This window comes from Aquila chrysaetos, chromosome 2 (assembly GCF_900496995.4).
Source record: "Aquila chrysaetos chrysaetos chromosome 2, bAquChr1.4, whole genome shotgun sequence".
NCBI lineage: Eukaryota > Metazoa > Chordata > Aves > Accipitriformes > Accipitridae > Aquila > Aquila chrysaetos.
In genome coordinates, this window is record NC_044005.1 from 45,071,531 (window position 1) to 45,096,259 (window position 24,729).

The 24,729-nt window shown below is 48.0% G+C and overlaps 1 protein-coding gene across 6 annotated transcripts; it reads right to left on the reverse strand.

The window, feature by feature from the left end:
* Positions 1-1,323: 1,323 nt before the first annotated feature.
* On the reverse strand, positions 1,324-23,106 carry PACSIN3 (protein kinase C and casein kinase substrate in neurons 3). Of its 6 annotated transcripts, none has more exons than XM_029998393.2 (12): positions 22,898-23,106; positions 10,761-10,844; positions 9,166-9,266; positions 8,588-8,744; positions 7,561-7,796; positions 6,998-7,153; positions 6,265-6,440; positions 5,311-5,431; positions 4,699-4,835; positions 3,947-4,012; positions 3,275-3,435; positions 1,324-1,639 (listed from the first exon to the last, which is right to left on the reverse strand). In XM_029998393.2, the coding sequence occupies exons 3-12, from the start codon at positions 9,217-9,219 to the stop codon at positions 1,524-1,526; spliced, it is 1,380 nt and encodes a 459-aa protein (XP_029854253.1). In that variant the 5' UTR covers positions 9,220-9,266; positions 10,761-10,844; positions 22,898-23,106; the 3' UTR covers positions 1,324-1,523. The 6 variants fall into 6 exon arrangements, with proteins under 6 accessions (XP_029854253.1, XP_029854262.1, XP_029854278.1 ...); XM_029998402.2 differs by lacking the exon at positions 22,898-23,106 and adding an exon at positions 22,599-22,698; XM_029998418.2 differs by lacking the exon at positions 22,898-23,106 and adding an exon at positions 22,557-22,646.
* Between the last annotated feature and the right edge of the window lie 1,623 nt (positions 23,107-24,729).

Genomic DNA, 24,729 nt, shown 5'->3' on the forward strand with positions numbered 1-24,729 from the left:
CCACTCTGAAGCAGTTCACCCCAGTGTGGCTGGTGGAGGCTTGACTGAGTTTTGTGAGTCTGACTTGACCAAGTTCCTCACATGTGCTAACCCAGAATAAGAATTTCACTACAGCAGGCTACTACAAACTCACACTGCCTCTCAACAACAGTTTCAACCAGATGTAGTAAGTATACAATTTTAAAACAAATTTTTATTTTTCTTTGTTTTTCCAAAAATGGTAGCTTTTGGGGTGTTTGTTCCCTCAAGCTCTTGGGCTTATCCTATACGGAACATGTCCATCAGTCCTCATGTTTGAATATGAAAGCACTAGGATCAGGACCCCACTTTGTCTCAGCAGCCTCAGAGGCTTTCAAGGGCAGAAAGACAGGCTAGATAGAGGTCTGATAGGTCCTCCCTGCTGAATGGCACTTAGCAACTGGGCATAAGTACACCTGCAGCAATTCAGGGCCAGAAGAATTTTCCCTCTATAGCTAATGTTGTGCCAGCCAGTAGGTAGCTTGCACACTCTGCTACCCTTCAGTCACAGTGTGGGGGTCTTTGGCAAAGCAGGGAGTGCACTTCTAGCATGCGTAAGTCAAGAATATTTAGGAGAAGGAAAAAGAGGGTCTCTGGTGTGCAGTGTTCATGAAGAAGAGAGGTACAGCCAAAACAATCTACAGGCATTAGAAACCCCAACACATACTAGTGCATTTAGGGGTCCTAAGCAGAACAGCACTGGAATGTCACTCTTTTTGTTAATACCAGCTTTCAGTGTGTGTCAAGGCCCATTCTAGCTCAAGGAATGTTCAGTCAACTCCAACCTGCTGCCAGATACTTCTGTTCATGACTTGTTAGCCTGAACAGCCACATCATGCAAGATAGAAGCCTCTTTCTCCTGTCCCCAGGCTATACTATCATTCATTCCTGGTGTTAGCTCAATAAATCTGAGGGCAGTGGGAAGGGACATCCAGGCTGTTGAAGCTGTATCACTTATACCAGCTGCCTTAACAGGGGAGCCAACAGCCTGCAGGTGAATGATACTGAAAACTTCTGAAAGATGTGGGAGAATAAATAGATTTCTGCCAGTCAGCTTGATTGAGCCAAAAAGGGGAAGTAATACTAGAAGTTCCCTATTACCCTGCACATCCAAACTTCCCTGAACAGGAAGCCTGGGGGGAGGGCAGACCCCACCACCCTATGGATGCATGTGCATTGAAGCCAAGGAAGTCTGCCTTCTCTGTTTTGAAGAGTTGCATGTGTCACTTATCTCCTTTCACTGAGTGCACATCAGGAAGATCTGTTCCTTTCTGCACTCCTATAGTGCTCACAGTCAGAGAAGTCTTTACTCATCCTTGTTTATTTATTAGAAAATCCCTACAGGTCTAGGCATTTAAAATGAAGCATTAGTTACATGGAATACGTGCCCTCAAAGTCCAGAAGTTGCTAGATATGCTGCAAAGGTGGACTGGGGCCAGCAGTGACCCAGTGACCGCTGCAGGAGATGCTGGTATGGCTGTGAGACACTAGCAGGGCAGTAGCAATCATGATCCAACCTTCTCAACATAGTTAGCAGGATAGAGTCCAACTTGGCCAGTGAGAAGCCGGCCCTTGCACCAGCCCTGCTCATCTTCCTCACTAATCTTCATTAGTTCTTCACCTAAAAGCAAAAACAGTCATTAGGAAGCAGCCTTGAGAAAGGTAGCATGGCATTTTTCCCTGCCTCAGAAGAGTTGATAAAAAGCAAGATCTAGTGGTCTGAATCACTACACTTTTCTCCCCTTATCACATTCTGTATCATACTGCACAGTTTAAAGCCAGAGTTACTGACCTCTTCAGTATCTATTCTCAGTACCATCCCCTAAGCCAAGGAACTCAAGAGACAGACCTTCACTTCTGCTGTTCAACATCAGAAATATTTTTGTGCCCTGTATTTCTGCCTGCTTTCCTCCCCGCAGAGGAACATGCTTAAAGCCAGAGAGAGATCAGAACAATCTCAAGAGATTTCTTTCTTAGTAGCTCCTCTGTAGCAAGGTGGGAAGGAAATGTAAGAAGCTGCTAAGCTCTGGCTGTTAGGACCCAAAATGACTATGCCATGACGGGAGTGTCTGGTTTGGCCAGCAAGGCATAGAATCAACTCATTTCTCAGACTATGACCAGGAAAGGCTTTTAACATTTCCACATCTACTTTGGGAAAGGGCAGAAAGGTCCCCTTCTCTACCAGTACAAGGTCATACTTCTGCCAGAGAGGGAGGTCTGACTGCATCAATAGGCACACCCCACACTGGCAGAGGCTCAGAAAAGAACATCATCTGCTGTTAAGCTTAAGCCCTACTGGTACATGCTGCACAGAGCAGGTTCAAAAAGTGGATGACTAAAGCTAAGCAGTCATGCCTCATTATAGCTGCTGGGTGGAAAGAGAGAGCAAAGAGTCAAGTTCTAGAGCATGCATATTGTAAGATATTTTAAAGCAACAAGTTAGCGTTAGGAAGTTTACCAGTCTGGTAATGCTGCAGCATAGATACTGGCCTCAGGCACAAGCCCCTGCTACTGAAGGACTTCAGTGCCTTTTAAAAACAGGTGTATTTTGGACATGTATAGCACAGAGGTACCACGTAAGACTCAAAACAAGCAAGATAAGATACACTCTCAAGATCCAGATGTCCTCTTGGAGCTGGAGAAGATGTCACATGCAAACTAAATTTAACTGAAGGAAGAAAAGGGGAAGGGTCTGTTTGCTCCAGCATTCTCTCTCACTCAGTCCTCTGCTGCGAGCCAGGATCTCCACTCTCAAGATACCCATTTTGAGCAGCAGTTTGCATAGCTGTTTTTTGTCAGTTGAACTCTGCTTTCAGTAGTGCATGTCAGTCAGCTGAGCCTTCTCCCAAAACATTTATCTTCTGGTTACATCAAAGGACAATCCAGACCACCTATATAATTTTTGTATCAATGGCACAAGGGAGGAGCGTGTAATAAAGTCTCACGATACAATGCAGAATAAATGCCCTAGGAGGCAGGAAGGATCTGTTTTACCACTCGGGGTCTGCTCACCCTACCCTGTGACCAAGGCCTAGGCAGTCTCTTTTTATGTGGCCTCACTGTCCCTTAGTCTAGAACAAGTTGGACTTCCCAGTGTATCATCCACCTCAGAGGAGCTGGCAGTGGGTCAGGCCAGGGGAAGAAGAATAAGTATCAGTTTTTCAAGGGGACATCCAGTTCTTAAAGAGTGTTTCCATCATTCAGTCAGCCTGAGTGAGGACAACAAAAGGTTAGTAAGAGGTTAGTGCTTCTGTACCTGCTTTAAAGCTCAGCTCATCAGCCTCCTGTCCCGTGTAATCATACAGCGCTCGTACCCGTACACCTGGTACCTTTATGTCCTCCTCATGCCCGTTGGCATCCAGGCACTTCTTGGGAGTGTCCTCATCTGACCACTCCGAAATGTCTTCCTTCCCTCCGCTTTGTATGTGGAGGGAGAGAAGGGACAAGAAGGTTGTTAGTAGACTCATCTCTCACCCACCTCCTCCTGAACCATACACCACCCTCACTCCCCCTGAGACTGCTGTGCTATAGAACAAGGTGCAAGAGACCCAACAGCCAAGTGAGGGTGAGCAAGGAGGAGAGATCCCAGGAGATACTAGATATGGTTGAAAGCATCCCAGCATTAGAGCCCTGAGGGCCAGGAGGGTAACTCTTTCTCAAAGTATTTTCACACATGCGCACTCTTCATGACCTCATCCTACTCTAGCAGACCCTCTCACACAAGGAAGGCCAGTCCTAACTGGAGAGCCCAGCTATGTCCAGAGTTATTCCAGCCAAGAATAAGACAGACGGGAAAAGCCATGCCTCCCATCCCAAAGATGTCTGGAATGCTGTTTTCCAAGTCAGGAACAAGAGCAGAGGGGAAGAGCAGCAGAGGATAGGCACCTGGAACCCCAAAACCCCTGAAGTGGCTATGTTCTGTACTAACTTCATGTGGGTGGGTGCCCTCAGGCTGTCATAGAAGAGGCTGTTCTGCTCCTCTTGGTAAGAAAACCTGTAGATTGGCAAATAGGGCCCCTGAATCCAATAGACTGTGAAATACAGTAATGGCCTTGAGACATCTCTATATTGCGATTCTTTTCTGCCCAGTTCATTTAGGCTAGAGTTCACCTTTTAAAGCAGGATACTACTGGAACTGTAGGACATGAGTCTCTTCAGCCTCTCCCTATTCTCCAGCTTGCTTCCTGGCAAGGGAAGCAGCTACACCCAGACTTGTCAGGTAGTACTCAGCACCATGCCAGGGAGTAAAAAAAAAAAAAAAAAAAAAAAAAAAACCAGAGATTCTGGTGCCTGCATTTAGGAAACAGTACAGCTAACTGGCAAAGCTGCCAGTTCCCAACTCTCATCACCCTGACTGGGAGGAAGAATTGGGGAAATGCACACCAGAATATCACACAGCATTAGTCTGACCAGGCCAAATCTTATCACTAGAAGGATTTTTACAAGGCAGGCACCTTGTGAGGCAGTACATACTAGGAAAAAAAAAAAAAAAAAGAAAAAAAAAAGCAGCTACCCTAAACCCCTTTATCTACCCTGTCTCTTCCAGAGTGGCATGGGCAAGGCCATGGGCAAGAGACAGGAAGTTAAGGAAAAGATCACTCCTATCAATCCAACTCATTCATGACCCTAGGCAGGACTGTACTTTTCCTAACTTGATGTATACCAGACTTCAATCCTTACCTTTGCCTTGTCTGCAGAGGGGTCTGTGAGACAACACCATCCCGTGTAGGCAAAATGCTCGTCAGTGTGACGTCGTCAGCCATCTTGCCACTCTTCTCCTTCTTGGTAATTGCCCGCTGTGTTTCAAGGGACCATTCCTGTTCCGGGAAAAGCAGTGATACCATCAAGCTACTTGGATACAAAAGCTCTGTGCATCTTTTCTGACTAATACAGAAGGACAGAACACCAGGTCATACTTCAGTTGTGGCTAGGCTGGTCAGCCGAATGGCCTTGCTGGCACAGCAGGCTCACTCCTGTTGAATCCCAAGGCGCAACAAGAGGGGCTGTGCAAAAATTATAACGGGAACTTGTCCCAAGGCCCTCAGCACCAGCTCCTATTCTTTGACCTTGCAGCTGTATGGCTGGAGTATTTGCAGTTTGGCAGGGTTGCATGTGTCCCTTTGGGCACCAGAGAGCTTGCAAGACAACAAAAAAATTTTGGAAGAGCCTAACATCCTGAGCCTGCCAAGCAAAGACATGGTCTTTCCAGCACAAGACTAGCAATCCACCAATTTCGGTAAAGCAGCTAAATGTTTGGAAATAGTAATAATAAACTCTAGAATGCTACATCACCTCAAACTGAGGCCAATTCATCGCCATGCCTGGTCCATGAGTATTGCGCCACCACTTCAGATCCTCCTGGTTGTCTGCAGCCATGATGACTTGGTAGAGATCTCGATACAACGCATGAAAGCTATGACCAGGAACAGACAGAACCACCAGTAACCAAGTCCCTCAGCAGTTTCCCAAAAGCCAAGCAGGAAGGAAGAACATAACTTCATGCACAATTACAAAGCATCCAAAGTCCCACAGGATTAAGGATGCTAGAGCAGCAACTGGTTCAGCCCTAGGAAAACAGAGCCACCCTTACAGAAGGGTCAGCCTGGCAAACAGGACAGGCTTGTTTGGTGCGGCAGTGGCTAACATCTGCTAGCTCTCAGCACAGCTCATCAAGTGAGCATTGAAAGAGCCTGGCACATTCTTACACAGACAGGGAGGTGGCTCAGATTTGTTGCCTCCACCTTAAAAGTATAGGAGCACAGAAGATTTTTGGCTGCACCTATTTCCCCTGTGTAACCCCTACTTAAGGGCATCTTTTCGGCTTACAGTTATCATTATCTCACAAAAGGTCTCTTTACTCAGGATGTATGGGTGTAATAGTTATAGATACTAGAAGGCAACAGAGCTGCATTCCTCAGACTGGGATTACATATAGCAACATGGAGGCATTTCATAGAATAGAAACACACCCACAGGACAGTACTGGACAGCAGCGGAAGAGGAAGGCTTCAGAGACAGAAATAATCCTCTCTGGGGAGCCTGACACTATCCAAGATCAGACACACCAGCACTGGTCAGTCTAAAGGGACAAAATGCCAGTTCTAAGACACACTTGGAAGGGGAAGGAGCAAGACCTGGCAGATGCAAGCAGGCAGCTCCCTTTCACAGACACCAGAACTGGCACCCCTCACCAGAGCCCAGGGCACCCCAGGCTGGCAGAATTCCCTCCTGTGTCAGGGCTGGTACCTTTCACTGGTGGAGAGGTTGAGATGCTGGTGCAGATTCAGGAACATCTCCTTAAAGAAGCACAATCGCTTGCGCTCTGCTTCCTGACAGCCCTCAAACACTTGCTCCATGTCCTCCATGTAGCGGGGATTGTAGCGGTTCAGCTCTTCCAGCATCTTCTCATATTGATCCTTGCACTGTATCAACCCAGGAGGACAGCAATGGTGAGATGTGTTGCCTTGATGTCAAACCAGTGACACTCCCCCTGCTCTGGCTTGGGACTGACAATTTTTTTCCCCCTGCACTGCTGAACAAGTACACCACAGAAAGAAGAAATCCCACAGCTGGTGTCCCAGTCCATTGTTCTCCTAATATTTTTGCAAGTTCCTTGTTCTTCCTTGCCACTCTCTTCCACAGAGGACCTTCCACACTTTCACTCTTGTGGGCAGGCAAACCAGCCACTTTTGGTAGCCAAGTCTTCAGCTCTGTAGCTCCCACCCCCTGCACCAAATCCCTTACTTTTTTTTTTATTAATTTACTTATAAGTTAGATCTCACCCAACACCAAAGATAGAGAGACCTTAGTCTTAAGTTACCGAAATCTCAGTCTAACTTCCTAACACCTCAAGACAATGGGATCTTACACCTTCTTAGAGGCTTCAGCAGGAGCCATTTCACTGAGTGACATTACAACCAGTGCTTTTTCCCTCAAGAGGAGTATCCCTGTGACCCACGTCCATGTAACACACACTCACCTTCTCAGCCTCCTGAGCACACTTCTCTACACGCTCCTGCAACTTGCGTAATTGTTCCTGTGAGACAGATGAGTCTGCCTTGGCATGGTTCTCCCTTGTTTGGGCTGTTTTCTCCTCCTTCCGGGCTGCATGATAGTTCTTCTTGGAAGTCTCTACCTGTAGGAGGAAGATGCAAAGAAAGCCATGATCCTGACCACATTGATCTTCATTACTCAGAGAGGGCATGTTAACGTTTGTTACAGTCAGCAGCAACTGTTTCAGGTCAACCTAATAGGAATGCCAATTTGGCATTTAGTAAACCACGCTCCAAAGGGAAGAGGTACCTCCGAATGATCTCTTTTTCAGGGCTCACCTGCTGTGCAGGAATACAGAGCCTGTTACCAGAGCCTTCCCACATGGGAAGGAAGATACAAAACCACCAAGAACAAGAGACCATCAAGACATCCCTCCCTCTCTGACATTCTCTGCTACTGTGACTAAACCCAGTTTGCGCAGTGGCTCTCAGAATCAGGCAGCCAGCTCGACTGCCCTTATCCCTCCTTCCGTATTCACACTTTGCTTACATCTTTCATCTTCTTCACCCAGGGTTTCTGGGCCTTGCGGAACCCATCCTCTGCCTCCTTTGTCTCCTTGAAGCCTCCAATCATCTGCTTGTGGTAGGCCTCCTTCTGCCAGGCCTTGATCTTATCCGAGTCTTCACCAGCCAGGTGGTTCCGGACATCTAAGTGAATTTCACTCAGTTTGTCTGCAGCTGTCAGAAAGGCATGCCAGGCCTTCTCCAGAGTACCGTACTGTGGACCTGCAGGAACAAGCACCAGAGAGGCTCTTACACCTCCTGCCCACAGAAGGGAACGCAGATTCTTTTCCTCCTACACACATCGGTATGGAGTCACTTCCTTAACTCTCCCCCATCACACAAGTCAGCATTGACTGGTCTCCACACACTACCAACAGGCAGCATCTAGACTGGCTGTTACAGCTGGCTGGATGGGCATTTCTTTTGGGCAGCCTTAGCTGTCCCAGATGGTGCCTGCTAGGAGAAGGTTTCTGTAGAAAATTCTCTTCACAGATCTGGCCTGAGCTCCAGGACAGATAACAAAACTAGCTTGTGACTGAGGCTAAGCTTCTACTTCACAGACCAGTAGGTCCTTTGGGGCATCTGTCTCACTGTTTCCCATTACTTTGTGAGATGCTATCAGTTTGAGCCCACTGTCACTAAATCACAGCATTAGTAGTTATTCTCTGACTGGAGAAGGAGAGACAGCCAAGCCATCCTTAAAAGGGGAGGTCTGCAGCTTGATTTAAGACTTGGACTGCCCAAGGACTTGCCAAACTAAACAAATAGATTATCTTTTTGTAACACCTGATAACGCAGAGAACACCTCTCTAAGTGAATCAGAGGACTGGCTACAAAACAGATGCACACACACAAAAAAAAAAAAAAAAAAAAAAAGACACCCAAGAAAGTCACCTCATTCCTGGAGAAGCCTGTCCCCCAAGGAAACAGTGTCACCTCAGTAAGAGACAGCACTCAAGGAAGAGAGAGTGCAATGATTGCTTCCTCTTCCCAGTCCAACCTGCCAACTTTACCTTTCTCCACATTGGTCCTCCATTTACGGGACCACTCTGTTAGCTGCTGGGCATAGTTCTTCTCTATCTTGGCTCGCTCCTGGAAGCAGGAGATTAAGTCATTGCAGAGCCGGTACCCATCATCCACACGCTTCACTGTCCGCCTGTAGTTTCCAGCCTGAAATTTTACACAACATCATCCTTTATACTGTACTGACTTTCATGTTCCTTCAGAACAGACAGCAGCAGGTCAATCACTGCATGGGGAGGGAGCACAGGCCCTTCTGAAGGCAGCTCTGGCACTCTCTCAGGCAGGCACAGCAGTGGAGGGAAGAAGCTGAGACGCTTTGCTTGCCTCTCACAGCTCAGATCAGTGTCAGCTGAACAAGGAACTCTCACTCCACAGCATCTGTGGAGGAAAGGGTCACCTCCTCCCTGCAGTAACACACAGTGTGTTACTGAACCTCCCCACAGTTCCTCCCTTCCACTTCCCAAGAGCAACATGTCACCCAGGAACCTGAAACTCAACCCCCTAATTCCACTGGTGGGAGGTGAGAAGACATTCCTACCTCCCTCACTCTCCAATTATCCTTCCTTACCTCCCAGAAACTGCCCCCAGGAGCCTCCCCGCCAGCATCATCTTCTGATGACATCACCCCCGTTTTCTTGCAGCAGAGAATTTTTGCAGATTTCAGTTAAGCTGAGAAGAGAGAAAAGTGATTTCTAACATAGCACTGGAGGAGCCTTTGCAGAGAGCACAGTTCTCCATGACTTTTGGAGCTGGAGAAGCCCAACTTACTGCCCTGCAGGCAAGTACTGGCATTACTGCACCTCCAGCAGCAGATGGCTAGATCCAGCAGGGATGCCCAGGACTGAACCTGCCTCCTCCCACCCTGCAGACAGATGGCCTCCTTGGCAGGCCTGTAGCACATTGGGAAAGGATGTTGTAGGAGACAATCTTGCCAAACCTCAGCTGTACAAATAGCAAATCCAACACCCTTCAGCAGCACCAAACACGTCTGCAGAGATTCCTTTCTTAACCAAGGTCCTCAAGAGGGTAGCAAAAGCTACATAAACTGAGGTAGCTAAAGCTATTTGAAGTTTGCCTTGAAAGACCTTCAAATAAGTCTTCTGTCAATGGAGATGACTCCAGCTTCCCAGTATGACTCAGGATTACGGGATTACAACAACTGGCTGGAGAAAACAAGGCTGAGCAGTCAGCGGGCAGGCATGTCTTGAATGGGGAGGAGCACTATAAACTGCCCACCAGCTGAGCTGGGCTTGAGCAGAACTACAGAAACATGCTGGGGCATACCCAGCCAAATGGCACTGCAGCACACATGCCAGTTACCCAGCAGCACTGCCTCCTTAGAAACATCCCAGTAGAGCTGGTGTTTTCATTACACTCAACTCTCACTGCATTAGGCTCAAAATCTAGGCTAGAAGGTAAAAGGTTCATCTCTGTTGTCTCAGAACTTTTGCCCATTCCCCTGTGCTAGTCTGTGCTGCCAGTTTGTTTGTGACATGGTGCAACACCATGAATTCCCTGGGGAGAGGTTCAGCGTTACTCTTGTGCAGGAATGAGAGAGGGAGTAATGGAAAAAGGCCCAAGCCCAGTCACTCGCACACAAACCCACTCCATTCTAGGCAAGCCTGGGTTAATGCAGCGTAGATGTCCTCTGCTGCCACTTCTCCTCTTGCACATTCCTAGTTATAAAAAGCTTCCCTCACACCCCAGAGAGGTATCTGCTCATTCTGCCAGCCCACAGAGCACACAGCAGAGATGAAGAAGATTAGGTCGAGTCCACATCTCCCACCTCCTGCAAATCCTTCTCAGTGGCATGAGCCACGCCGTGAAGCACCCCAACATAGAGTGCAGGAATTTCCTACACTTCTTCTGGAAACAGTTTGGCTCTGTTTCCCAGTCTCATCCCATGCAGAATGTCAGAAGTACATTAATGCTGTTCCTCTGGGTTTCTCCAGAAGGCTGGAAGTGCTGAACTCCAGTCACCGAAGCAAGTTGTTAAATGGGACGTGACACTCAGGTGCACGAACCTTGAAACCTGAAGAATACCTCCACCCATGCCACCAGCTGTCCCTGTCCTCCCTCCCCACCGTTTGTCAGCAGGCTGCAAACCTATCTTATGTGCCTCCAGGGCACGCAACTCTACTCTTATCCCCAGTAACTACATACCTGAAAGCTGAAAGTGAGATGCCGTAGGGGAGCAGTAAGCAGCAGGCAAGTGTGTCCCAAGCTCTTCAAACTCCGTGAAAAAGACTGGAGGAGACAGAGATGGGCATGGTTAGACGCTGGTGCTCCTTTGCAGGGATGCTGCCTGTTCTGATGCATCACACTCCTAGGGGTGTCCCCCTTCTGCCAGCTACTAGGAGGGGCACCCTCTGATATAGCAGCTGCAGCCACTGTGCCTCCTGAGGTGCCACGTTCCAACACGTAGTAGAGATGCCAAATCCTTGTGTCACAAGATCTAGCCCCAGAGAGAGTTAAAATAGAAACACTGGGGCGGCATGACAGTACTGTTCGGGAAAGGTAGCATCACAACAGCTGAGCAAAGGGAACAGCTTGGGCCAGAAAGGCCTAAAATAAACACACTGCCCAGGCACCGTACGTGGGGCCTGGTCCCCCCCTCACTGTACAGTGTCCAGTTTAGCAAAACCCACCACCTCCTCCACACACTGCTGCACGTACTTTTACACGTAGCTGGGTCTGGGAGAAAAAGGGAAGGACACAACAGATACACTTTCTGCAGTCCCTCTTTACTAAAGATTACGAAGGGGGATTTATATACAAGACAAAGGACTTGATAACTCTACACTTAAACAAAACAAAAAAAAAAGAGAACCTCACAAGAATGCGTATTCTGGTCTAGAGTCCTTTTAGCAGCAGAGCACCTAGCACTGCCCTGGTAGGATGTGGCTCTCTACCAGCAGAGCTTTTTTTGTCCCTTGGTTCTGTGAGCTGTCTCCATCACATTCTCAGAAATACTTTATTCTGCCATTATGGTATAGGTAACTGTCATCAACTTTCCACAGAGGAAAGGGAAGTAAAAGGCCTGCAGAGGCTAAGGGAAGCAAGGGCATAAAGAGGCATTTTTGTTTACCTCACATTCATTTCCCTGAAGATTTACTTCAGTGTCAAAAGTCTATTTATTTAAAAAACAGACAAGCAAAAAACCCTTCTCTGTCACCAATATCCACTCGTCTGAGGCTGGAAGATTAGGGCAACTGAGTTAATACAGCCAAGAGCAGAAACTGCAAAGCCTGGAAGTGAGATTTTTAGCCAGACATTAAGACAATTTTTGAGAAGGAATGAAAGAAGGTAGGAAAAGATGAGAAAGGAAAGAAAAGTGGACTGGGTTATTGCAAGCAGACTAGGGACCTTTGGTGAGGAAGGGGTGGGGGGGGGAGAGTTGGGACACTTTTGCATGATCCAGGTCACTGGATAAAAGGTTACAGCTCATCATAAACCTTCTAAGACTTCCCAGTGGTCCCCAGTAAAACCAGACTACACATTCCTGAAATTGCTAAGATTAAAAAACCTTCATGAACAGTTAAGTATACTTAAAACTGCCCCAGACCCTTTCTTTCTTTCTCCTGGTGAGACATAGATCAATTAGGTATGACACATGAAGGCTGTATCACTTTTTCCACACCACACCCCCATCCCCACTTTATCAGGAAGCAATGAATCACAAACATGCCTTCCATCTCTGGTTTCCAATTCAGGCTGACTACACAGTGCTAGAATTTGGGGGTAAATGTGGAAAGCTGTTGTGTGTCAGAGTGTGCTTGTTCATTTGAGGGACAGTCAAGCAAAACCCAAACATATTAAAAAAAACATGAATCCATTCTTTCTGCAGTTTGCACATTAGAATTTGAGCCATACGTACTTATTTTCTCAGGAGTTACAAACCCAAATAACTGGATTTACTATCACTAAGATCAACAGGCTCTGAAATATAATAGTAGCTATGCTGGATCAGACTAAGGGTTCTCATAGCCTCTGTAGACAGCAGCCAAAAGCAGATACCTTCCCTTGCTTTGAGAACAGAGCAAGCATACATGATGCCTCCCTGCATGCTCTCCAAGCCTCTAACCATTTGTTGACAGGAACTTCCTGAGCTGGTTGTGGCACCTATGAATTTAGTAGCACTCAATGGATTTCTCTTCCACTAATTTCTCCAGTCTGCTTTTGAACCCACATAAGTTTTCAGCATCCACAGTATCATGTGGGAAAGTATCCCACAGCTTAAGGCTATACTGTAGTCATCAGCACAGTAGCTAGGTGGGAGAATACAGTAAAGTAGTATAATATTTCTACAGGCTAATCTCCATGACCTGAGTAGCAGCCAGTCAAGTACATATTTCCACAGCAGTTGTATAGACTTTATAGAAGTCCAGAAAAAACTAGCCTGGTAGAAGCAAAAAGGTCAAAGAACAAGGAGGACCCTTTTCTGCCAGGCTTTTTCTGGACTTCACATACTCCATGAGCCCATGTCAGTCAGCAGATCAAATTGGATCTGCATACAGACATAGGGAAGGTACTTAGTACTGCACACAGGGGCTGAAGAACAGCTGCTGCTGTCACCCTGAGCCCTAGAAGAGCAAATAGATTGCCACTCCACCCCTTCATGCCTAGTTATTCCTGAAACACTGCATGTCTTGTGAGCCACCAAGACCTTGAGACCAGGGAAAACCTGAATTTCCCAGGAAGAACAAATACATAAGTTATATATCCCAAAGCCCAGAGGTTGTTGTACAGCAAAGTAGAGATGACAGGGCTACCGTGTGGACAGCCTGATATAGCAAGAGCCACCACATGATTCAGGAGGGCTGGCAGAGCCTGTACAGTATAAGCAATATAGCTGGAGTTATATTGGGTCAACTAGAGTTATATGTGGGTCAGCACCACATACAAGACTCCTTCTGATGCCACTGCCACCTCTGCTAAGAGGAAGCTATCTAGCAAATTATATTTGCAGGGCAACGGAATGTTTATCCCTACCTTCCTGCCTTCCTCTTTCAGCTCTCACAGTTAAGAGCTACTTGAGACCTCACTGCAGCTCCTGCAAGACAAGCTCTCTGAAGAAGGAAGGAGAGAGTGACTGCATCTCTATTCACTTCACACCTTCACAGGATTACAGATGAGGGCATCACAGACACCACTACAACCAGCAACGTCAGGTGGATGAACTGAACTATGCATATCAGATTTCTGCAGAGCTACAATGCTTTCTGCTCGTACCATTAGAAAAGGTACTCCCCTCCTTCTCCCAAATACCTGCTCTCACTTATGACCAAAATAGTTATTAAGTCACACCTGCTATCAACTCCCTATTAAGTTATCAAAAAAATGGCTCTTGGTCTTTAGCTGCAGAAAGGTAGAGTGGCTCACAACTGCCTCACTGGTACTGAGCTCCACTCAGGGAAATGCCAAAGGGCTTGTCACAGCAGAGCTGTTTCCACCTTTAACCATGTTGTTAATCTCACCCCTGCTCCAGTCAGTCCCACATCTTTGACCACAGATTCCTGCCCTCAGACCAAGGTGTCAGGCTAAAACCTTCTCTTTCAAAACACGTGTGAATCTGGCAACACACTACAAAGTATGCCTTTTTGTTTCATGTTTGCACAACATGAGTACAATAGGGTCCTGATCCACAAGTAAAAATTCTAGACCCAATAGTAATAATCACTCTTCCCCACTCCAGAAACCTTTCCCTAAGGCAGGTAAACCAGAGAGATCCTCTCCCCTCTACACCACACTCCAGTACTTCCAGCCTCCAAATGCCCAAGGCATCACTTCTGTGCATTGCTCGACTGCCTCCTAAGACTCCTTGTAGGCAACTGTTTTCCCAAGTTTGCCAAGAACAAGCCTCTGAACTCTAAAAATGCTCAAAAGGCTGGTGCATGCAACCCTGCAGGAATTCATCCACAGAAACAGAGCTTATACACTGCACCAGGCAATGCCTTCTGCCCAACTCCTCTCCCCTTTCCCAAGTGCAACAGCAAATGCTGGATGCAGAGACATGCAGGACAAGTTGACTTATATTTATCTAGTAATAGTAACTGAGGCTTTAGTGGAGGTACATTTTTATTATGGACCAATTTCCATATAGGTGTTAAAGCCAAGTTAAGCAAGAGTTTTAATCAAGAATGGGCTGCTACTAACTCAGTTCCACCTCAAGACAACAACTAACACCACAAGGCAGCAATGTGAGATTTCTGCCAATTCGCCCGATTCCCAGAGTCACTCTTCTGTATAGCAGGCAGTGGTGAAGGTATTGTTTTCATTGCAGGGCACTTCTGGCATAGGTTGCAGATAAACATTTCAATCTGAACAATCCAAATACACAAAAGGATGGCAGCCCCCCTCCCCTTACAGAGCAACAGATATGAAACCCCCCTTTTTTCTTTTTTCTGTTAACTTGTTGTCAGAATGGAATTGGAGAGCTGGAGCCAGGAGGTTCCACATGACTCCAGCAGTGTAATGAACTGGATTGCTGCTGGTACAGCAGTGCTAGGAAGGTCCCTGATGGAAAGAATAAAATGGGATATGGGACGGGGTGTCCTTTCCAGCCTCACCATCTCCGGAGGTGCACATCCAATAGGTCTGAACCAGTGACTGTAATGATGCCCAGTAAACATGCTCTCCACTGCTATTATATAGGAGGACTGATATTTAAAGGTGCACTCACCTTTCTGAAGAGGGGCCAGTTCTTCTCTACAGCTAGAGAGGATGCCAAGTAACATGAAGATCCTCCAAAACTTCCCTTAGAGATATTTATCTTATTGCTGTGGTCACACCCTTGGTAGAGTCACCTGACTGGGAAAGGGACTAAGAGCCAGTGTTTCCCAGCCGCTCCCTAAGGACTGAAGGCTGCCAGGGCCGCCCAATTCAGTTTCAAGCAAGATTTCAGCTGATTTCTCCAGCCAGGGAGAGGTCAGAGAGACATCAGGCAGAACAGTAACTACACACAAAGGTCATTTCAGATATGTGCAAGCCTGTAGCAGAAGCCTGTCTCCCAGACAATGATTCTCTACAGATCATGTGGCTGTCCACTAGCAAAATTCTCCTTGATTATACCAAAGTACTAAAATACAGACAAGATCCTGTTCCACTTAAAGGGCTGACCTCCTGAGTCTACATGCTGCTTCACTACTCTCTCATTTCAGACCACGGCATCTTTATATTGGTCTTTTTCACATTCAGACCAAGCTAACATACTGAGGACAGACATCCCCCTATGCATTACCCCAAGTTGTTTTCAAAATGTTCATTCAGAATGAAATACTTTCCACATTTATTAGCTATTCCCTGTCAGGTTCTCAGAGGCCAAGGCTACAGGACAGGCTTCTACTGACACATCGCTGCTGATCTAAGGGTTAAGATAGCTGACTGACACAGCTTTACCAGGCAGAAATTGTTTCACCAAGAAAAGGAAAAATTCTGCTTTCTTTTCCAGTATGATGTAGGAGATCTTCAGTATTACAGGAACACAGATCTATCCTGGTTAACACAACAATATGAAACTGTTAACGAAGGAATGTATTGGACTATCAAGGTCTGCGTTATTTTTTCCCCAGTTGGTCTTCCTATGAAAAATTTGATTAACATCTCAAATACCCACAGAGTTAAAGGAGGGAGGAAATCAGTGCCGGACCATGGGGTACCATACTCTAACAGGGCAACAGGCCATGTTCATTTGGTACATTCAAGATGGCTGCTGGAATAATCTTGACATGTATGCTGTGTCTATGTATTTAACAGGCAGGTACAAATAGGAGCAGTGGTCAGCTTAATAAAAAGACACACATGCAAGCTACCAGGAACAGCAGTACAGCAGCCTACTTTCTTATAGCCCTGTGAATAACATAGCTCCTGTTCCACACACTAGTCAGCATGCCCACTGCCCAGTTCTCACACTCCCTGTCTTACCCCTTTCTCAGGGCAAGGTTAACCCACGTGGGTGTTGAGAACCTGTAATCTCTACTGTCCCACTCCCTGAGCCTCTTCACTTGCTTGCTTCCATGCTGGGTACTTCCCAGGGTACTTCCTACCCTGCTGCATCAGTCTCTGCAAATAAACATCAAGCTTGCCAGCAAATACGTGCAATCAGCACTTCCCTTTTAATCAGAAGGGACCCCAAACAACTGGAAGCTATTTCTCCCTAAATCACTAATAAACAGGTGTTTAAAGCACCAGCCAAAGCTATTATACCCCCTCCAGTCTCAATCTGCACTGAATGCAGACAGTTTTTCCAGGATTTAATCTACATTTCACCTGGTTGTGTTTTTTCTGCACTCAGTGACTGGCAAGACAAGATCAATAGTCCATCCTGTAACACAGTTGCCTATAACTTAGTAAAGGTAACTCATTGCAATAGCAGGCTGAGCCAGTCTACCCACTTCCAACCAGGCTTTGAGTAAAGAAGGTTGTTTTGTTCACATCTTCATGTGAACAGCAGTGATCCAAACAGAACAAAATGCCCCAGCCTCATCCAATCCTGAGCAAAGAAGAGAGAAATAATGGAAGGTGGTGATCAGGGGTGTTTCCTGTGTTTGGGAAAAAAAAACCAAAAAAAGCAAACTCCTGTAAGTCCCTGTCGATGGAATACTCTCCTTCTGTGATTGAATCACCTTGCAACCCCCAGAGCAGGGATCAAGTTTACTTGAATGCATTAAGTCTTAAGGAAGCAGACTGCAATCAATGCAATCAAACAACCTTTAGAGGAGCCACAAGCCAGTTAGCTCCATTCTAACACTGAGCTTCTGGTGGTTTCTTGCTTCACTAGACTGCACAGTAGCCAGATGCCTCCAATCAGCCTTCTCAGCCCTCTCCTCCCATTTGGAAGTCACGGTGGTTTTTTAACCCAGCTGCAGTTCTGCAACTTCTGGCTTCACTTTACCAATAGTTATCTTTTCCATTAGCTGTCTTTTGAGGAAGGGGGAATGGGAGATAGCATTGGCAAGTATTTTGTCATGCCGACCAACTGTGTGGCAATTATATGGCCAGTGAATTCAAAGTACTGCATTTCTTTATCTCTAGTTGCATCAAAGAGGTTTCTGGGTTTACTTGGTAAAAGCCGATTAACTAGAAGCGTTTATTATGTGAATACTTTTCTTCCAAATATTCATATAATACAGAAAAGAACCTGAAAGAAGATCATCATCAAGGCACTCCTGAAGTTCATCCAGTTCCCCCGCACAGTTTGAGTCCCAAACAGGCTGTAGAAGGGAGTACAACCAACTTTTTGAAGTACGAGCTGAATAAGGTATGATTGAGTGCTAGGACATCTCTTGCAGTAAAGGAGAAGAATGAGGTAAAGCATCGCACCCATTGCTTCTGTTCCACATTGTGGTCAGTTCCTCCACTTTGATGGCAAGGCTCTTTTTTCACCTTTTCTCAGCAGAGCTAGGTTTACTCAATTGCTTCCTCGCAGGAAAATCTAAACAACATAAAGAACAACTGCAACTGTAAGGCAGACTTCAGTACCATATGAACTGGCAGGACTATAGACCAGCTTGTACACAGAGTCATTTTGCACAGTCTTTTTATGGGAGCAGGCATGTAAAAAGAAAGCATCGCTTGCTCTGTGGATTGGAGAGAACATTCAGGAACTTAGATTCCCTTCTAAGCATCTCCTGGTTCAAGAAGAGTTTGGCAGATTCAATCACTTTGTAGGCACCCCATTCCTAAAGATACTCGCATGCCTTTCTGACCTATTTCCCAGAGATACACACAGATAACAAGGTTGAAGTAGGGCAGCCATTAGGAACCGGCCTGTGCCACAGATATTCATACTTCACACATTCTTCTTGAAGTTCATTATCCTGTATGTCATGGAGCAACTTTAATCTACTTTCATACTACCTGCAAAGAATCTGCTCTTTGGTATCAGTAGTGCCTCTTCAAATAAATTTTTGGATCTCAAGCTGAAGCACAGGACTATTAATATGAAGTACTTCCTATCCCAGGCGTTATCCACAAGACTCCAGGAGAACACAAGCAAATGGGACAGTCAGCCCAAAGGGCACACATGACAGAATAGATTTTAACTGTTCAGCACCACTGGAATGTCATTTGCTTTCTCAGCCCATTGGCCAAAGCAATGATCTCAGTTTCTGATCCTCAGGACTCAACCTGACACACAAGGAACAAAACACTGGGAGGCTTCTTAGAAAACAAAAGCACAAACAGAGCAATCCAGTGGGCTTTATTTCCCCCCAATGGCTTCCTGAAGCAGCTCCTATCCCACAGCTCAAAATCCTAGTTTTTTGCTTGCATTGGGGTAGAAGCCTGCTGGAGTCAACAGCAGGCTTTCACACAGGTTTCCACAGGTCAGCAGCCCTAGTACAAGGAAGAGCTGACTGAAAACACCAAGAAGCAAAAATAAATATCTAGAATCATTCAAGAAGTTAAATATACTGCATCTTCTCCTTATCCGCCATGAAAGCTTCTTGCCCATGTCAGAGACAAGGCAGCAAGACTACTTTAGAGCTCTATACAGCAGTGCTGCACCTGATACAGCTCAGCGCTCTCAGGAGCTGGAGAGGTTTGGCTCAGCAGCAGGGATACTGAAGGAGAGGAAGAAGTTGCTGCCAACAGACAATCACCAATAGGCGACTGAAAAGACTGACCATGTCCCCAACAGCCCAGGAGGCAAGTACCATATCTTCCTGCAAACAGAAGAGACACAGCTTGGGCAAGCTCATAGCATGGACAGGACTGAGGAGGCTGAAGAGTTACTAACACTATTAGTTGCAGGTTGCCTGCAGCAATTCTAACTCCTCTAGCCTGGAAAAACTTACTGACAGGTTGCAATAAACAGAGTCCTACCATAGTCACCTACTAAGAGAGCATAAAATCCCCCACAAGCCTGATGCCTCTGGATCCAGGCCCCCGGTACCATGGAGATCTCTCACATGCCTCTTCAACAAACTACAATGCCTAGTGACAACCACTAGATTTAACACACAAATTCTAACTATCACAAGTCTGAAAGGCTCCTTCCCATCCTGCTATTCATAGGGAAGAGAAACCACTGAAGGCTGAAATATGATTAGGATGCCAGTCACACATATTGTCTTATAGCAGTGCCCAGCTTCAGCGCACATTTCAGCTTAAAGGAACATGAAACTTATGTACCAGTCACTGAAACAAAGCTTGATAATTACAGCAAAGGATGCACCAGGCTCTTTGCACTGACATTACACTTTGTTCTGCTGGAAAAACTTGTGCCCAGTCAGAGTGCACTTGGATGTTACAATAGTCACCATGCTGCAAGGTAGCAGCAAAAAGCTACCTCTTGAACAGCTTCTTAACTGCTCCAAGGATGCAAAGTTCTTTTGTTATTCTTCAAAGAGCAAAATCCCATATTCTTCCTGAAAACTTCCAGATACAGTAGTCACTGTTTTCTGTCCCACTCACTAAGGCCTTAGACTAAGATATTAAGGCTTTTTTTTTTTTTTTTAATCTATCTGACACAGTTCCCCATCACACAGTACCCTCTACACCCATCATGCTGAGTAACGAGCGATAAAATAGGTTGCCTGATCAGAAAGTCTGTTTTAAAAAGATAAGAGTCCCTCAAAGGGCTTAAACAGTTCTCCTATTGTTTAGGCATTTCCCCATGAACTCTCAAGAGCAGCCCAAATTCACACATCACTGATCAGCTGATGGCAAAAATAGAGGCAGTTTATTAATGCTCCCTGATCAAGAGCATAGCTTTTTCCACTCAGGCTACAGGCAGATACTTTTAGCTTTTGAGGTCCCCAGTTCAATCTCTGGATGCCAGCCATGACACAGACCAAATAGTTCAAACAACAACTGAATAATCTCCAGCCCTCAAGATGGCCAGAATAAAGAATATACAGTATTTGCCATGCTCAGTGATATCATACAAGTTCTAACAGAAGCTCATGTTGCCCCTGCTGCGGTGACCATGTTCTCACAGTTTTGCGGTCACTATATTGTTGAATTAAAAAGAGATATATCTGTGTGTATATATTTATTTATATTTTTTTGGAAACTCATGATCATCCAGGGAAAGGCCAGAAGATTCAGGCTAGCTCTTGTATAATACACAATAACCTAAAATGACTAAAAGCACCACTCATTGTCCTGTGAAGAAATTAATTTGGGTCCATAAGATTTTCAGGCTTTTATGACTTGGTTATGCACGCAGTCTGCCAAGGACCTGCGGCATTTTGGCACCGTCCAGTCACACACAATCCTTACTCACTCACTGACATTTGATAATGGAGTTCCAGGTGGGCAGTTGTTCTCAAGCCTATACATAGCTGACATGCTGAAGTTACTGCTTTTTACAGCTTCAGAAGAAGACAATCTTCACTTGAACAAGTGCAGGCAAGCCAGAGAAGCTCAAACTCAGGTCAAAAGAAAGAAACAAAAAAAAAAGCACCAATAAAGCAATACAATACAGCAGGCACAGAATAGGGAAGGCAGCAAGCAGCTGATCCAGCTCACACATTCATTCTGTTCCAAGCTGCAACTCGAAGGACAATCTAGTAAATCTTTTAGGGAACTTCCAGTGAAATACCATTAATAACACAAAACACTGTCAAAGCAGAATAGACTCTGTCTTACACAGAGCACATTGTGCACTTCACAGAAAGGTGAATCCTTGCCCGAAAGAATGCGCCCAGTTATGCAATGCGCAGGGAGAAGCTCCACTTCGACTCCACCCAGAGACCAGCTCACACCTGGAGAGAGGAGTATCTGGACCCTGTCATTTTAGCCCACACGCTGCAGTTGTGCATTCTGCTCCCATTACGCACCGAGAATGACTTGAGTTGTCGTAAGGCTTAGTGACTTCTCAGTGACATCTGAATTCCAGGGTGGAGTGGGAGGCTCTGCTAGGGTTCTGTACTGCAATCAATTACCATCATATCAGAAATTCCTTTGTGCGAATTAGACCGGCGGTTGATTTGAAGGGGAGAGAGGCTCACCCCCTGTTTCAGGAGGTAGGGAACACCAGTTGGTTAAGGAGGGTTAAAGAGTGAACGAAAAGGCCAGACTACTTCCTAGGGCCAGGAGCAAATGTCTGGAGGTGGTCAGCTAACCTCCCCCTCACCACCAAGCTCCGAGTCTTCTGCAAGCCCGAAGAACTGAAGCAAGCAAAGAACACATAGCTGGCACAGAAAGTGGTGAAACTGGTTAACGTGTTTGGGCCACGCTACCTTGACTTATCGATAGCTTCGCGGAGATCGAGGATCCCTCCTCCCGCGCGCAGTGACAAATCATAGACTGTCTTCTCAAGCACTGGATGTTCAGGCCCACTAATACCCTTCGTGTTTATCAGCTTTTTCCTGCCCTGCGCCGGAGAGGACACGGTAACCCCAGCAGCCTGCCGGGGCCAGGCGACACCGCCACGAGCGGCACCCCTTGGCCTGCCCCAAACCCCGCTCTCCCCTCCCTCGCACCAAGACTGCAGCCGGCAGCCAGAAGGGAGGAAAGGACGAGCAAGGCCAGGACCGTCCCGTTTGCCGTCCTCCTCACTCACGGCCGTCAGCAGCCCGGCTCGTAGACCGACAACACGGTTCCCCCGAAGACAAGAGGGTGCAGCCCCCCGAGCCTGGGCCCCAGCGAGGCCCCTTCCCCCAGGGGGTCCTGGGAAGCCGCTTTACCCCCCCCCCCCCCCCCCCCCTCCGCCACAGCGCCCGCGGCTCCGGTTTCAGAGTGGGAAGAGGCTCAACGCGGATCCGGCACAAAGGGGCCCCTGTCCCCGCCGCGGAGCGGAGGCGCTGGCTCCGGAGGGAGGAGGGGGGGGGGGAAGCCTCCGCAGCCCCCAGCGACGGGGCGGCGGCAGGCCGGCTGCGGGGAGGCCGGCGGCGGGGCACCTCGTGAAGGTCAGGCCGGCGGCCGGGCTGCAAGGAACGCGGAGGGACGCGGAGCTCTCCCGGGAGCTTCCCCCAGTCCGTCCGTCCCCGTCCCCCCCCCACCGCGAACAACCTGCCGGGGCTCGGGGACCCGCCGCCTCTCCCCCGCGCCTACCGGGGGTCTCCCATCCGCCTCAAGCCGAAGCGCGCCGAGCCGTCTCCCGATCCCCTTCTGCCCACAGGCAGCGCCCGGCCGGGCACCGCCTTCCCCCACCCGCCCCCTTTCCATGAGGAAACTTTTCCCTCGCAGCTGCCAGCGTCTCCCGAGCCGCGCTGCGCGCCGCGGCGGGACGGGGTCGGGCTCTGCTGCCGGGACCCCCGGCACCCTACGGGGAACAGGTCCGAAAAGCGTCCCGACAGCAGCGGAGAGCGCCCAAAGCCCGCAGCCCCGGCGGAGGTGACCCCGCCGCTTACCTCGCAGGCGGCTCGGCGCGGCTCGGCTCGGCTCGGCGGGCGGCGGCCACCTGGGCTGGGAGCGAACCGGGCCCTCCCCCTATTTCAGCCGCGGGACACGGGGGCTCCCGCCCCGCCTCCAGCTGTTCCGCCCGGCCCGTGCCTTCGGAGCACGCCGGTGGCGGCGGGGCAGCTCCAGCGAGTCTCCCGCCTCCCCCTCCGCTCCGCCGGGCTTTTGATCCAATTAACGGGCGGCCGCCGCCGCCGCCGAGCGGGTTCTGCCCAGGCAGGTGGGGCCGGGGGGGGGCCGGGTTGGGAGGGCAGCGCGGGCTCCCGCCGCGGTTCCCCCTCTACGGCGAGGGCCTGAGGCGCGGGGCGCCGCTTCTAAAGAGCGAGGAGGGGGCTGGGGGTTGTCCTGTCCCTGGGGGAGGCCCGCCGTGCCCGGCCGGGTCGCCCCCCCGTTAGTGGGGGGCACCGGGAGGCGGCCCGGTGAGGAGCTGCCCGTCCGGGTGACGCTCGGGCCAACCCCGAGTTGGCCTTTTCTCAGTGTTGCCCACCGGATTTGGGGCTTTAGTTAGTTTTTAGTTAGTTATTTTGTGTGCTGTACCGGCCAGCTGACCCGCAGGGCCCGGAGCCAGCCTGGTGGTGTGGAGCAGGAAGCCCAGCAGGTTCCCGAAGCCCCGCTCCCGGCCAAGCGGAGAGCTGTGCCCTCGGTTTTGAGCATAGTGTAGGTCACTCTCCATGGGGTTGGAGAGCAGCTTCACCTCGGTTCAGCTTGGCATCCTTCTTTCTCCTTCAGCCAGATCCCGCTAACTCCATTCGGTCATTCTCTCTTTTCTCTGAAAACCTTTATCTGAATAATCCGGACCTCATCTTTAAGTCCTCGGAGACTCTCAATTGAAACCAGCATTTTTCTAAATGCCAGGGAGTTTGCCTGCCAGAGTTTCCATTTCTAATGCCAGGCCCCGGGTGCGATTCCCCGTGACGCTGGGGCAGGGTTTGTACGAGGAGCACTGGGAGGCCTTGCTGGCCCGTCTCCTCTTGACTGCTTCCAAGTGACTTGGGACACAACTCCAAGGACCAGCTGTGGGTTTGCAGTGATGTTTATTCAATTGGTGGAGAAAGGAAAGACTGAGAGCCTTGCAGGAGGAAGAGAGGAAAGAGCATGCCGTAAATCTGTGCTCCCAGTTCTCTGGAGCAGTACTGGGATGTTTTCTTTCTCTTTACAACTGCCCCAGGTTTCACAGGAGCCAGAAAAATATCTGTACTGATGCTCTTCAGATACTATGAATTGCTGTGTTGGTAAGTGGACATTGGAAACCACTACACTTAATTTGTTTTAGGGCCAATCGTCTGTTCACTTCTGCCTGTGTGGGATCCCTGGAAGCTGGGCACCCATGACAAGTCACTGGGTGTGCTGTGACCATGAGCATCCTTTCAAGAAGTGATGCAAGATGCTTATCTTGCCCTCAAAGTTAGTCATAGTTGAGAGTACAAGCATCAACTTTGTATTTTACTGAAACAAAACCAAACCCAACTCTTTGGCATAGATACTCCCTAATTCAATTCAATTCTGAGGTTTTAATTCCATTATCAAATTAATGTATGTTAATGAAGTACAGAAAAGGCAAGCATCTGTCATACATCAATATTCTATATCCAGCATTTGCCCCATGTTACGTTTCCGTGCTGATTTGGATACTAGTATCCCACGCGCTGAGCATCTAAGATAGATGCTTTCCGTTTGGGACCTGGCCGCCCCCAGAACTGATTGCAAGGCGAGGGTACTACACTGCATGGCTGCTGCAATCCTTTCCTCCGAGGCTGGAATGGCGTAGGGAAAATGGTGTGCT

Coding starts and splice junctions, on each gene's coding strand:
- PACSIN3 (XM_029998393.2), bottom strand. CDS start 9,219: ATGTCATCAGAAGATGATGCTGGCGGGGAGGCTCCTGGGGGCAGTTTC. Junction 7,154..7,560: donor GGGTGAAGAAGATGAAAGAT/GTAAGCAAAGTG, acceptor TTCCTCCTACAG/GTAGAGACTTCCAAGAAGAA. Junction 3,436..3,946: donor AGGGCACCCACCCACATGAA/GTTAGTACAGAA, acceptor CCACATACAAAG/CGGAGGGAAGGAAGACATTT.